General features: G+C 32.6%; 1 protein-coding gene and 1 long non-coding RNA gene across 2 annotated transcripts; one reads left to right on the top strand and one right to left on the bottom strand.

The window, feature by feature from the left end:
• Window positions 1-309: 309 nt before the first annotated feature.
• Window positions 310-2599, top strand: LOC123908862 (CBL-interacting serine/threonine-protein kinase 6). The gene has a single exon (XM_045959590.1). The coding sequence runs from the start codon at window positions 988-990 to the stop codon at window positions 2311-2313; it is 1326 nt and encodes a 441-aa protein (XP_045815546.1). The 5' UTR covers window positions 310-987; the 3' UTR covers window positions 2314-2599.
• Window positions 2600-4073: 1474 nt separating this feature from the next.
• LOC123909205 lies at window positions 4074-14082 on the bottom strand. Its single transcript, XR_006809850.1, has 6 exons — window positions 13851-14082; window positions 13043-13072; window positions 11514-11605; window positions 11118-11187; window positions 9390-9479; window positions 4074-4556 (listed from the first exon to the last, which is right to left on the bottom strand). It is a non-coding gene; the product is annotated as an uncharacterized LOC123909205 (long non-coding RNA).
• Window positions 14083-16451: the final 2369 nt, after the last annotated feature.

Genomic DNA, 16451 nt, shown 5'->3' with positions numbered 1-16451 from the left:
TTTTATAAGATCATTTTCAAATTTATAAGGGTATTAATTATTTCTTTACTAACATATATCTAATTAAAATGCATATTTTTCAACAATATGTGATAAATACGTTGGAAAAATAATTACTCATTCTTTTTCTAGAAGGATAAAATTGTAAAATTAATAACAATTATCAACAAATTTAATATCATAACCCACTTTTTAAATTTCTAACTAATTACACAGTTACATTTTCAATTATTCTCTATTATAAAAATTATATTCATTCATTCATTCATTATAAATGTATTTCGTGACACCAAAACAAAAAAAACCAACAAACCAAAAGAAAAAGACCAGTCAGTCACCACCACCAATGTGTCTCATTCAGTTTATGGTTTCACCGTTTGTTTACAATGGAATATTACATCAAACGGTTGGATCGGCAAGAAGCAAAAAGACAAAATCCATGATTAAGACCATTAGTGGTCCATACACGTGTCCATCATTACCTAACTTATCTTAAGAACCGTCAGATCAATCACTTAAAGTAACAAAACGAAACCAGTGGCTGGTATTATAAAGCCAAACCTAAGGGCCATTATTCTACAATTGTCCAAACCAAACAAACACAATTCAATCTTTTCTAAACAATTATTAATTCATTTTTCATTCATTTCTCATCTTCTTCACCTTCCTTCTTGTTCCCTGCATCTCCCTGCAGCGAAGGAATGCAGAGAGATGAGAGGCCATTGTTATTGGTTCTCTCCATCTGAAATTAGCCGTCTTACAAAATGTATCATCGGCGGCAGACATTGTCACCGAAAACACGTTGAAGACGGCTGATCTCTAATAATCTCTTCTTATTATTAATTTCCTCTCTATTTCCCAAAATATCCCTCTTCTTGTTCTAGTTTTTTTTTTTGGTTTTCACAGCTGTATCTTGTCCACTGGACCGCCTAATTTGTTCCGGGAGTCAGTTCTGATAGTTTAGTTGGTAAATATATTAGCCAAGCTATGACTGAGAAGGAAGAAAACCCTAATTCTCACTCGGCTCTGCTCCATGGAAAATACGAGCTAGGTCGAGTTCTCGGTCATGGAACATTCGCGAAGGTGTATCATGCAAAGAATCTCAAGGATGGTAAAAACGTAGCCATGAAAGTCGTTGGAAAAGAAAAAGTTATCAAAGTTGGAATGATGGAACAGATCAAAAGAGAAATCTCCGTCATGAAAATGGTGAAACATCCAAATATTGTTCAAATTCATGAAGTTATGGCTTCAAAATCAAAGATCTACATCGCCATGGAACTCGTTCGTGGCGGTGAGCTTTTCAACAAGATTGTTAAAGGTCGTCTTAAAGAAGATGTTGCTAGAGTATATTTCCAGCAATTGATCTCAGCCGTTGATTTTTGCCACAGTCGCGGTGTTTACCACCGTGATTTGAAGCCGGAGAATCTTCTTCTCGATGAAGACGGTAATCTTAAGGTCTCTGATTTTGGTCTCAGCACTTTTGGTGAACATATGAGACAAGACGGATTGTTGCATACGACGTGTGGTACTCCGGCGTATGTTTCGCCGGAGGTAATTGCGAAGAAAGGCTACGACGGTGCTAAGGCGGATATTTGGTCTTGTGGTGTAATTTTGTATGTTCTTCTCGCCGGTTTTTTACCTTTTCAGGATGATAATGTGGTTAATATGTATAAGAAAATTTACAGAGGTGATTTCAAATGTCCACCGTGGTTTTCTTCGGAAGCTAAGAGGCTTATCACGAAGCTTCTAGATCCTAATCCGAATACAAGAATTACCATATCGAAGATAATGGATTCTTCTTGGTTTAAGAAACCAGTACAGAAGAGCGTGGCTAGGAGGAAGAAGGAGAAAGAAGAGGAAGAAGAAGAAGAAAAGGGATTTGGCTTTTTGGAGAATGAGAAATCGTCAACGACGCCGACGACAATGAATGCTTTTCATATAATAGGGTTATCCGAAGGGTTTGATTTGTCACCTTTGTTTGAGGAGAAGAAGAGAGAAGAGAGGGAGGAGGTGAGGTTTGCCACGGCAGGGACACCGAGCAGAGTGATATCGAAATTGGAGCAGGTGGCTAAGGCAGTGAAGTTTGATGTGAAGAGTAGTGATACAAAGGTTAGGCTTCAGGGGCAGGAGAGAGGGAGAAAGGGTAAATTGGGTATTGCCGCGGATATTTACGCGGTGACGCCGTCGTTTATGGTGGTGGAGGTGAAGAAAGATAGAGGTGATACTTTGGAGTATAATGAATTCTGGAGTAAAGAGCTTCGTCCTGCTCTTAAAGATATTTTCTGGACATCTGCTGATCCTCCAGCTGCTTGAATTTTCTTCATCATCACAGATTCTTAGTAATTTAGTATTACAATGTTTGTGTTCTTGTGTCTCAATCTTCCTTTGTAATTGTTGTTTAGGGAGGAGCTTCATGTGTTTTAGTAAAACATGTGAGATTATGAGATTTGTGTTGTTTTAATTAATTCTCAATTTAGGTGATTTATGTCTGCTTTTGTATTTCTAGTATTGATTACTGTAAAATGGTTGGTGATTGTCACTTATCACTTGCCATTGAACTGTATTTTAGAAAAACAAGCTCAAGAATCCTTGTTGATGATGATTTAGTGTCTTTGTTTGGTTGATTAATTGTCTTGTTTCCTTTGTGTTAATTCATGTGTGTGATTGAAATTCCTATTCTCATTTACAAATTTCATTGCTGGCTGCTGCTGCCTTGGTTTAGGCCATGTTTGGATTTGCAGCTTATAAGCGTTTATCATTTTAAGTTATTTTTATAGGAAAATATAAAATAATGTTTTTTATGCTATCTTAAACTAAGTTTGGTCTAGCAGTGAGAGGTTTTGGTAGTATGGTAGCAGAGATCCTGAGTTCGATTCTCAGCTTCATTGTAAACCAAAAAAGCACTTGTAAATGGTCTAACAATTTCACAAAACTTATTTGAGAAGTCAATTCAAACAATACCTCTGTTCATTTAATGGAGTAGATATTATTGAGGAATTGATTACTTGGCTTACACACCACCATCCAAATTCCCAATCCGTGAAGGATTTTGCCACAACTAGCTGAACATCATACTCAGATTAGAGAGGATGCATTGAAGGGCACATGGATGGGGTGGGGCTAAACCTATTTGAACATGTAATGTCATTTTCTTCACATTTTTCAATTATACAGTTTTTATGTTTTATGTGGTCTTAATATTTTTGATAATTGTTTTTGATTGATACTTTGATAGAAACTGACTAGTTGACAAATTTATCATTCATTCAAATGAATTTTCAATTTACCAATCATTAGTTGGTTCAGTGGTGATTGGGGCTGAACTTGGTAGGGAGGACCGCGGTTCGATCCCCCACAACTGCGATCGGGAGGGGGCTGGAACCACTTGATGCCAGAACTGACCCCCGAACCAGATTCAACTGGTGGTGAAAAGCCGGAAAAAAAAAATGAATTTTCAATTTAAAATAATTTTACTTTAATACTAGTAAGAAAGAAATTGTGTGAAAGTTGAAACTCCTATCTATGTTTTTCAATTTTTGAGAGGATAATGTTATAATTATTGAACATTATTATTGGTCAAGAAAACATCAAAGAAAAACATATATACCATGCATGTGGTGACTGCATTATTTGGTAGCTAAAACTTTAACAGCTTTAATACTTGTATTTATGTGCTTTAAAGTTTATAGGTGACAATTGCACCAATTTTTTAGTTCATATCATTATTAGACGCCACAAACCGCTGATGTAACCAAATTTACACTTGCATGCATAGCTACGCCAACCAAGGATAGAAGACATGAAACAGGAATGATAAAATTATGAGGACGCGTAAATCGGGCAGATGGCAAAGAAAAGAAGTGAGACATGGAACAGTTTGTCTGCATGTTGATCAAGCTTGTCATACCAACAAGCATTTTCCTAAAATTATTGATGGTATCTACAGATGGTTAACATTATCTACCTTTTAATTTATCACAGTCCTCAAATCATTGTGAAACAATAGTTAACACTTAACACGACTGTTGTGCATGTTATGATGTAGTATTATTGTCTAACTAAGAACAAAAGGATTCAATGAATACATTTTCATAAAATCATAAAAAAATTATCATATTTTGTTGTATGTGTGTAAAAGGTCAAGTTCAGATTTGAACTCAAAGTGAGGTGCATTCTTTGCACCAGATACTACCTGAGAAAATATGTTGTTTTTTTAATAAACTGAAGTAATTATATAACTTAATTGTCCTGCCAGTCTGTTGTCTAAACTATGTATGCCACCAACTATACACCACTACACCAACTTGTGCATTTTCATCAACAAATTGTCTTTTAGGAACCACAAGCCCATACTTTACATCACTTTGGAAATCTTGTTATCACCAAATTTGATAGCTGTCTGTACTACTATAGCATCATGTAATGACTTCAAGGATACTAGCCAAAACCCCGCACATACTATTACTACGGCATGTTTGGAAGGGATTCAGTTGAAATAGAAGCATTTAGATGTGCATCTTCTGTTCTCGCATTTTCCGAATCACTTGGCTTCACGCCTGCATGTGCGTGAAAATGCAAACCTGTGAATTCAATTCTATTACCAAAATATATACTCAACAGCCAACTAGAATTCAAAACCCGTTTAAATATCACGTAATAATAAATTCATGCGAGGAAAAATGAACTTAACAAGAAATGAAATATATGTTTCAACTTTACAAGTTGAGGAAAAATGAACTTAGAAAATAACTTATTTGACTAGGTTAATTAGCAGTTGAAAAGGGAAAACAATGAATCTAATTAAAATCCAAATAAAGGAAGACAATAAATCCCATCTTTCAATTTAATGTGAAACAGATCATATTCTTGATGTAACAGTATTGCTTTCCTACTTCATCTCAACATCATTTGAGAGATACATGCATGTGACATGTAATGGAGCAATTTCAAGATGCTGAAAGATAACATTTATAAACATTAACAAACCATAAATAATGCACTAGCAGTTGTATTCAAAACAACTCAACTGCAAAATATACTCAACGGCCAACTAGAATTCAAAACTCATTTCAAATATCACACATAAAATAATGCGAGAAAAAATGAACTTAACAAGAAATCAAATCTATCATATATGGTTCAACTGGTTCAACCGTACGACTTGTGTTTCATGCGAAAATACATGCATGAGACATGTAATGGAGCAATTCTAGAAAATAACTTATTTGAAGAGGTTAATTAGCAGTTGAAAAGGGAAAACAAGGAATCTATTTAAAGTTCAAATAAAGGAAGATAAATCCATTTTTTTTCTCAGTTTAATGTGAAACAGATCCTATTCTTGAGTTTGACTTAACAGTATTATTCACTACTTCATCTTACCATCGTAAGAACAGAAGGAATGGAGAGGGGAAACTAAATAATAGAAATCAGTTAATTTACGCCGCTCTTGAGTAATGAAAGGCGTAAAAAATAATACTCTACATGTCTAGCAATGGATAGAGAGATAAGTAACCTTTCCCCCTACGACATTGTAACTAATTTGTAAGAATTATGGAATTCCAAGATCCTAAATTAGTTTTCTACTATTCTATTACTTTGAACCCTCCTAGAAAATTACAACTAACATCAACATAATGTCATATCAATATAGTGGCAATTAGTCATATACTTCATAATGAAATTGATTCAACTTGATTGAATGATTCAATCAAGTTGACAATGCTTTTCACTTACTCTTCTAAGCAACAAAAAAAGTGTATACATACGATATATAATTATAGAATTATGCTAGCAACACACTCTCGAACAAACTCTTCTAAACTCTAAACACACACTCTTTTATTGGTTGAAACTCATGAGTCTCACTAGATTTATGTCGGACCTACATGATGTAGTGGAATTAATTTGAATTTCAACCAATATAAGAGTGTGTTGCTAGCACTCCTCATCATTATGTTAAAGCTTATAATCACAAGCCACACCATAAGGTAAAAGTTTGTATTCTTGTTCAATTCATAATCAAATCAAGTTCAAATTTCAATAATTTTTTCACTGAGCAAACTGGTTTAGTTTATATTCCTCTGATACAGGTGCACACTATATGCTTCAGTAACAACTTAGACACACAAGGAAGTGTTTACAAAAGCATATTTCAACAAGTTTAGGATATATGGAGCCTTTTATTCTTTTGAACTTAGAGATATATAAAAACCATTGGTAAGTCTACACCTAGTATTTGAATACTTCCTTCAAAAGTAAAACATCATAGTCAACTCAGCTATATATGTGGTAATGAGATAAACCCTTGATATCCTATTATCCTCTTTGTTAAACTAAATTCCAAAACAAGACATTGGTCACATGGTCTTGTCTACAACCCAAGTCCAAGACCATAAGGCTTTAGAGAGCAAAATAGAAATATATACTATGATTAAAAGTTGGGGTCCTCACCAAAGGTGGATCCTCACCATTTTTAGTATAATACTAGTAGATTTTGTACACATAAGAGAAGGGGAAAGGATGTGGTATTTACTAAAAATACTGGAGATCTACCTCTGGACCCCTTTTCTTGAGGTCCACATTGGGGGGACCCTAAAAGTTGTAAGTTGTAACTAAAACCAAAAGATAAAGGCCAACCAATAAATTTCATTTATTAAAGTCACGACTATGATAATGGTTAATAATGACATTTAATTGGAATATACAGATTCTAACACAGTTAGACTTAAGTAAATAAAGTTTTTGAAATAGCCAGCTATTAAAGACAAAATGCAATTCCTAGAGGGCAAAGGCTTCATCAATCCAAAATTCAAATTCTGATCTGTGCAGGGTAATCAAGTTTTGCTAATGAAACTTCCACTTACTACTTACTACAGATGATTTTCCAAAAGTTGAGATGCTTATTGACAATTTCTTTTTTTATCTAAACTAATAATAGTTGGACAGCATTAATCAAATTTTTTAAAAGTGTAAACTATGAGAAGTCCCTACCACTATGTTTGATTTAACATTTAACAAGCACCTTTGAACCTGGCCAAATTATTGTGGCTGAATTTTTAGTTATATACGGACCTACTTTTGATAATTATACATTTTGACACTGGAATTAAGATATCTTCACATAGAGCATTCCAAGTCACCTGCATATATATAGCCCTCAGTAATGCTTTTCATATAATAACCTCAGTAAATCATAATGTCTCCTAATGTCATGTTACAGTGCATACAGGCATGTCTACTGTTATTTTGCAGACAGCATGGTTGCCAAAACCAATTGCTATCACTACATCCTTGTAATTTCATGCACCGTTTTTTACAAATCTATGTTATTTTGTATATGTTTACTTTTATGTGTTAGGGCTCAACCATTCATATCTTCTATGATGAAAGTTAGGACAGATTAGTTGTTTCATTATGTGATGATGTACTACACATAGGGGTATCACAGCCAGAGGACTAGTAATACCTCTAAGCCTAATAATATGCCTCATAAAATAATTAGATCAGCCACAACAAAATACTAGAAAAGTGTTCCTGATAAAGTTTAATATTAAAAAAATACTAATACAAACTTAGATAAGAACTCAAAATATCCAGTTAAAAATAAGGTATGATTTAGGAATAGTTACATTACATGATCTAGTCCCATAATAAAAAGACCTAATTAAATTTGTAATACACTAATATAAGAATTGTATAATAAAGTCCAACCAATTTGCATTACATTCACTAGGAATGCTAGCAACATAACTTTAGGATATACTCTTTTAATATATTTTATTGAAGGATATTAGTAGGGTGGGTTCTTTGCAGAGTTATGAGGAGTGTGTGTGGGTTCTTTGCCCCCCGAATAGAAACTCCAATTGTTTGGTACGTTTGACTTGTGTTGCGCGGTTTTGGTATGCATTGTGTATATTGTTGAGGTGGTCCTAGCGAGTGATTCCGGGCGGTATATTTTCACCTCTTTTTAGCTTCACTTCTATTGGATCTAGAGGAAAGGTCTAAAGACGATATGGTATTATGTGCTCTAGGCAATTTGAGAATTGAGGAATGAGTGTACTTTTGCTATGTCTCGGTCTTAGTGGAGAACATTAAGGTATCATCTTTGAATTAGTTCCCGGATCGGGTGAAGGGTTAAAAAAATTTGTACTGTGAATGATGTGCTGCCCCCCCCCCACCCCCCCCCCCCCCCCCCCCCCCCCCCCCCCTCAAATGTATTTTACAGTAGTTCATTTTTTAGAAAGTCAGCTTAGTTGCCTCATAAATTGATCACTTAATTTGTCAACTTTAAATAAAAAAGGACCGATCACAAAGTATGTTCTAAAGAATGTATTGCTAGCACTCGTCTTATATTCATTGCACAAACACTTTGCTACCAATGATAGTTTAAGACTTGCAAGGAGTGGTCTGTATATATATATATATATATATATATATATATATATATATATATATATATATATATATGTACACACACACACACACATTTGAGATCACTTTCCATTTGTTTGAAAAGGAAAAATATAAGAGAGATACTCTACTGCATTGTTTCTTTTCTCTTCTTTAATAAAAAATAGAGGTGATGGATTGTATATCAAGATACGGCAAGCTTTAAAATGGAATATTTATAAAGTTACATAGGACATTTGAGTTTTAAGGAAAGAAAAACTAATCAAATGTAACAATGTAAAATCATTGTGTAACAAGGGAGACAGGGAAAGGATTAGAGGCAGCAAATATGTTGATAACTTCATTCTATGTTTGAGATGTCTGAATTAATTAACTATTCTTTTACTTGCATCAAATTTTGGACATATGCGTAGAATCCAAAACATGAAACTATTTATTCAATCTGGATAAAGACAATAAATTTGAATGTAAAGAATTAAGTGTTAAATTCTCATTAATCATCTATGAAACATGGGCACTCCTCTGATTAATTAGGTGTGTCCAGGTGTCGGACACACGTCGGTATCCGATACCGACACTTATGATTACATTGAATTATTTTGTTTTCTTAAATTATTATCGGTGTCGATGTGTCAATGTCCGTGTCTGTGCTTTCATAGTTTATCATATACTCTCTCAGCATTAATTAACCCAGTGGTTGAACATAGAAAGTTTTTAGGATAAAAAGTAAGGCAGCAAGTTGTACATTCATAGAGCTAATTATGCAGTCAAAGAAACCCTAAGTGAAGAATATGTGAGAGAATGAAAAGGAAAAAAGAGGCACAATGGTTTTCAATGTAAAAGGGTGGGGGATAATAGATACATGGAATTCATCATAGAAATGTGTCCCTTAAACCCAGTGGAGGACAAAATACTGGAGAAATGCATACTAATAAAGGATGGAAAACATATTGGTAGACTTAAAAATTAGACAAACTTACAAGTTAGAGGACAATTCAATAATCCCACCATCATCATTCATCATCACAACTTGCTCAATGATGTCACCATCACCAGAGGGAGGTAGGTACCTGATAATATGAACACTTATTACACTGATCACCTAGCATTTAATTTCTTCACCTCTCAAACTCCAACCCTATATATACTTGTGTTTAAAAGTTGATAAGTACTTCTGGAGCTAACTCAAAAAGAGATGAATCAAACTTTAACTTTGATTAATGAGTAATTTAATCATTTTAAGTACATAGTTTTAGCTTTTCTTCTACCTTCAAAGGAATAAAATACCCACATTCATACTATCATCATAAGTTTAGTGATAGAATAAAGGAACAGAATTTCTTAGTAGGCTACGAACTTGAATAAACAACAAAATAAATAAAAAGAATTTAAAATGACACTGGGAACTTGGAAAGCACTTCATCCATTAAATCCTAAGCGAACATAAATCATATTCCCCCTAGCCCGCTTCATTTCTTGGTCACTTCAAATTAGTCCTGATCTATTGGTACTAATTTAGAGTGAGGTTGTTTCGCGGAAGTGGTTGTTGGCTAAGTCAAAGGCGGGGTCTTGTTTGTACTATGAGTGGCGTGTCTCACTCGTTTAGAGTGTATATCTGGAGAGCTGGAGAGTAAGTAATAGTGCGGGTGCGGGGGGGGGGGGGGGGGGGGGGGTTCTTTGGTGTGTATTTTTATAGTTCCACTTTGTATATGGGTTGCACTACCGCTTACATTCGCAATCTATAAAATTTGTTTTGTTGTTAAAAAAACATTTAAGTTCAAACTAGTAAGTTCTTAGTGATAGAGACTAATAAGCTAGTATTTCAGCATTGCATCAGACTGCAACTGACTATATAATACTCGCACAAATTATTTTTCTATCATCCTTTTTCTTTATATCATAGATTTAGAGGGTATTTTAAAAGGATTTGAGATATTTCAAAGTGAAATATAGTTGATAACGAGATATATATGATATTTTAGATAGAAAATAGGAGATACCGATACGTTAGTTATAAGTAATAAATTATAATATTGCATGCTAATAAAAAATAATTAAAATCACACTGCAAAGACCGCAATAGCCGCAACCACAATTTAAAATCATGACCGACGGCAAATAATGGCTGAAGACCTAGACCACCAATAGACCTTCACATGAGATCTTTCTCTAAAATCTTAAGACATTGGGTATATGATATTCATCTCTATTACTATTAGTATATTTATTTAACTCATTCTTAGTCAATAACTCAAACACATGATGTGCCTACCAAATATTTATTGATAGCAGTAGATAGATGCTACTCTTTTCCAAGATAAATATATCCATGAAACATCAACCATACCCATCTCACTCAATCAACTTTGTTTCTCCTCCCTCTCTTATCCCTCTCCCCATTGATTAAACTGAAACTCACATAAATAGAAACGCTAAATCCGACGTAAAAAAAAAGTGAGGTGGGATGGGTAACTCAACTGGTTAAGCTAGTTGAGCTAAGGGTTAAAGAGTTGGAGGTCCAGAGTTCAAGTTCTGGTAAGGAGAAAAACTAACATAACATTGTAATATACTAACAATTTGCTTATAAAAAAATATAAAAATTGAAACTCACACACCATACATGAAAGAAAAATAAAAAAGGGAAATAAAGTAGAAAATATATGAGAAAATGATGATTTGGGAAAACAGGTTTAAAATTAAGGAAGCACCGTGGTTGATTGAATTCCTGTTTCATGGTATAGCCAAGAAATGCATGTATCAACTCCACCTAGCTAGCTACTACAAAGGGAAAGAACAAAACAAAAACATTACCATATTTAGCTACCAGATACAAAGAAAACAGCAGTCAGTAAAAATATATGCATCATTTGATTACGACCCTTCAAAATCTTATTTTTTGTTCAATTTTGATATGGGGTTTTGCCCTACAGAATATATATGAAGCATAAATTAATAGGGTGAAGAACAAATTGTGGATGAGATTGATGGAAAAAAGAATATATAGAAAAATGAAAAAAGAAGAAGAAGCATATGTAAGAAAAAGAAAAGGGTTTTGATAAAATAGAATTAATTTTCCGTTAAGAATGAATAGTAACAAGGCGTACCTTAGATTTGTTGAGGAACTCCATTTGGATTTCGGATTCAAACATCATCATCAAACAAAAGTACCATAAAAAGCCACGCTTTCATCAATCTTCTGTAATCACAATTGCATAATTATAATAATTATTAATTAAATAGTACTATAATTTTATAATGCAAATAGTACTATAAATTTATTGTCTCTTTAATCCAAATTCATTTGCTTAATTTTTTTTCTCTCATTTTTTTTTTCTCCATAGAACCTTAGTATTTACTCCCTCTATCTCAAAATATAAGCGAAAATTGGTAAAAAAAAGTTGATGTATTTAATCCAAATTTTCAACTAAATACATCAATTTTCTTTGACCAAAAATTTTCTTTGGGACGGAGGGAAAATTTTCTTTGGGATGGAGGGGATATTTTTTTTTGTCAAAAATTTAGTATTTATTATATTTGACAAAAATATAAATATTTTGATAGTATGTAAGATATCTATATGTTCATCACCTCCATAGTAAATAAAAAAACAAAATATAAACATTTTCATAGTTGTCTTGTTACCATGATATTATACAAAGTTTCTATCGCCGTTAGCAATGTCTAATCTCCGTCGGAGAATCCGTGTACACACAAAATGTGTTCTTCCCTTCAAAACGATTTTTCTCCATATACACGAGTGAGAAATTGAACTTCTAACCAGAAGATCAAAACTCTTATTTCGTGTATCAATTCATTATTGCTATACTAGTATAGTTTACCTTTTTTTTAGGAAAGTATAGTTTACCATTAAAAATAAATAAATTTTTATGAGTTTATGCATGCATCTCATTAAATCACACTTATATCATTTGGATATGATGATTTATATAATATCTCTAAATAAAAATTTTAATGTAAGACCCATTTGGATTAGTTTATTTTTGAACTTATGAAAACAATTTATGCAATTTTTATGTATTATTATAAGTTTGTCAAGGTAGTTTATGATAAAATAGCTTATAAAAATACAATTATCACTAGTATTAACTTATAAAATAGTATAAAATTTAATTTATATTACATAAGCTGTTTGCATAAGCTCAAAAATAAGCTAATCTAAACTGATCCTAAATACTTTTGTAATTGTTATTGGAGTCATTTAGGTCTTCATTTTTTTTATTGGAGCATCATCTACTCACCCAAATTTTTTTCATAAAATAATACTATACGATGAAAATATAATTGAATGCACGCATAAAATAGTATAGTATAGCGTATACAAATTGAGTCTCTCTTTTTACTGCTTAGTGATTATTATGCAGGTGTCCAAGTAAGAAGATCCCAATATTTTCACTAACCACTCATCTATTAAAAAAATATATTCTTTTCAACAAATATAAATGAAAATACTCTAATCCTTAAATATTATTATACCATGTGAATGAAAAATTATAAATTAAGGCATAAAACCATTAGCAGTTGGATATTGCAGAATGAACTAAATTCTCATATGATGAATCAATATATTCAAACTAAGATTAAGAGAAGTATTTGTATTTAATGTTTCACATACCTCAAATAGAAATACCTCCGATGAAAGGACCTGTGGAAAAATAATAATAATAATAATATTAATTCAACATTATATTGATTTGAGTGGAACATTAGTTGAATTCCTTAAAAATTTGAGTCTTATGAATAGAAAAATGTAGTTGGAAAAAAGAGTTTATCGAACGTCAACTAGATTTTTTTGTAGAGATCAGTCAACGATAAAAACCGGTGAATACATTGCATCAATTATATGGTTAAAATGTGTTTCAAAAAAAAATTATATGGTTAAAATGTTTTTTTTAAGCAAATGGTTAAAAAGTATTAAAAAAATAAAAATAATAATAAGGCAGCCTAAATTAAATAGATAAGGGTTTCTATATAATAAGGAGTAAAAGAAAAGGATAAGGATCGACACAGTATCAGAAAAGGAGATAGATAAGGCACTTGATTGAACTTCAAACAAGAAGATTCACATATCTTGTTCTTCTCTCTCTCCAGGCTGTGAGAGAAGATCACTCTCTCTCCCTGAAAAAACTTACAGTTAATATATGAGCCGCAAGATGGAGTGGAATCATCATCAGAAAACTTGATTAAAGAGATGAGACACAGAAAGAAATTAATGAAGAGATGAGAAAGATGACAGAAAGAGAAGTGAGCACACACCAAGAATTATATGCTATCATACAATCACTGCCAGTATGTGCTCACTCTCTTCTGTCAATATCTCTACTCTCCTCTGTGTGTCCCCTCTTTAATGGCACATTGGCACTAGCTACTACGTACATTACTTGTTCATAGCAAAACATCCACACACATGTTAATTGATTCACTCTTTTCTACCACTCTGCACTCCAAATCTTGAAACTAACATATATTTTAGAAGTCTAATGAATGAATGAGTCAGATCTACAAACATTCATGTATCTTCCTATTTTTGGCACGGTCCTACACACTGCAGTTAACCTACATTTATATGCAGCACCTAAGATTTCAACTATAATATCTATCACTCAAGGTGCCTATTTTGATCTATTAGATAATGAAATAGGGCTCTTTGCTTCCTGTCTCCCTCTCCCCCTATATATCATTTTCAACCAATATTGCTCAACATTTAAACCAACCAAAGCCCATTTGTTTTTTTTTTTTTTTTTTTTTTGTCTTTGGTTGGCAAAAACAGAAAACTTTTTGACTTTCGATCCACCTCAACAGTCCCTAAAATATCTACTGACTAATAAATTGTTCCATCCAGAAATTAAACTCGATTTCTTCTGAACGATTCATCTTTTGGTGAACCTCATTAACCACTTGAGTCTAATGACTTGAATAATTATAGATTTTAATATAGAAAATGTGTACCGAAAAATTTACCAAAAAAAAAATATGAACATTTTCATTGCAAAAATAATATAGTATTTATCACCTTCATTCATCAAACATCAGAAAGCTAAAATAATGTAAATCAAATTTAACATATTTAACCTTCCCTTAAACATATATAATTGCTTTGATATGTCTTTAACGTTTTATAGGATGTGTTTGAGATGTGTCCAAAATGTTGTTGAAGCAAAGAAAAAATTAAAAGTTTTTTTACGCTTATCTTGTTGGAAAAGCACAAGAACACAAATCTAATAAAGTTGAAGCACACTCACACAAGAAGCAAAAAAAAAAAAAAAAAACAAAAGACAAGCAACTAAGTTTGATCTAGTGGTGAATGATTTGGGTATTATGCATAAGGTTTTATGTTCGATATCTAAAAATATTTTAATGTGGTTCAACATGTTACCTATAACCACAATATCTCGAGATATATTTTGTGGGTCTTATTAGCGAGTATCTCCGAGACACATTTTAAGCATCTTAAATAGTAAGATTTTCTAAGGAGAAAATTAATAACTCAACTTGCAATTTTATTTATTTATAAAGACAAAACTACAAACTCTTTGTAATTTTTATACGGAGAAAATTAATAACTCTCTTAAGTATAGCTTTTGTACGAAAAAATTGCAAATTCTCTCATGGCATACGCCTCATACCCAAGCCCCGCAATACACCTAAACATGACATACCCAAGCCCTGCAATACTAAATCTCCACTTATTTTCTTCCAACTATCCGATTTGAAATTTTGATGAGTCTAGCTTTCACCTAATATATCTAAATTGGCCGACATACATCATACGAGTGTTAGACACCGATGCATGTTGTATACGACGATCTCAGAGTTGTTTGTGCTCCATAAGGAGAGATCTATTAATCCAAAGTTTAATGATGAGATAAGTAAATGTTTAACCATTAACTATTCCAACTAGAATTTGGAGTCACGTTAATATACACATAAGTGTATTGGAGGGAATAATATCTATAGCTAAATACCAACAATAAATTCTTCTAAGTAGTAAGGATTTTGGATTTTTGAAGCTGGTAATTAGGGGTTTGATTTTTAATTCTTGTGTATGAAAAAATTCAGTTATCCCACGCAACTGCGATCGGGATGAGACTGAAATCATTTGATGTTAAAACTGACCCCCAAACCTAATTTAACTGGTGGTAAAAACCAAAAATAAAATTCAATTAAAGAGAAAGAACTTTTTTTGTGTGTCTCACAAATTCTTCGACAGAATTAATTATTGATAACGAAAGTGAAAATTTCGTAATTGTGTCATGGTAAAGAAAAAAATCTATAGATAGATCCTAGGAAGGTAGGTGATCCATAAGTGGTGGTGTCATTCATGTTCTTTTTTTTTATTATTATTAGTTTTCCATTAATGAATGAAAATTAAAGTGTGCTGCTTTTCAACGACATTGTGAGGTTATTACCTATGAATTCATAGTACATATATTCCTCTGATTAGTCGTGTCTTGTGTTGGATACGTGTCAGTGTCATACATCGACACGACATCGATATTTATTATTACATTTAATGACACTGACACGACATCAATATTTATTATTACATTTAATTATGTCATTTTTTTAAATTATTATCGGTGTCTACGTGTCAGTGACACCAACACGACACCAACATTTATTATTATGTCATTTTTTCAAATTATCGATATCTACGTGTGAATGTTCATATCGTGTCCAATTGTCCGTGCTTGATAGGTTATTACTATTCACAAGAAAGACACGGCAAACAGGACAACATCTGATATGATATAACACAAACGATCGAGGAAAACGATCCTGCACTTCGATTTCATATCTCAAAAAAATTACTATTTATTTATTAAAAAATATTAACTTAGTACAAAATTTCATGCGTCTAATCCACACACCTGCAATACAGTGCAAGAAGAAAAAAAAGGACAATGAGGGAACGGAATAAATTAGTAGATGTCGACAATCTATTGGCTTAGAAATCTGTCAAAACACTTGTCAATATACAGTTGGTCAAGAAAAAATTGACAATTCTTCTTCACAATCATACT

The sequence above is a fragment of the Trifolium pratense genome, linkage group LG2, assembly GCF_020283565.1.
Source record: "Trifolium pratense cultivar HEN17-A07 linkage group LG2, ARS_RC_1.1, whole genome shotgun sequence".
NCBI classification, from domain to species: Eukaryota; Viridiplantae; Streptophyta; class Magnoliopsida; order Fabales; family Fabaceae; genus Trifolium; species Trifolium pratense.
Note: the sequence above shows the minus strand (reverse complement) of the source record. Positions and strands in the feature narration are given on the sequence as shown.

Coding starts and splice junctions, on each gene's coding strand:
- LOC123908862 (XM_045959590.1), top strand. CDS start 988: ATGACTGAGAAGGAAGAAAACCCTAATTCTCACTCGGCTCTGCTCCAT.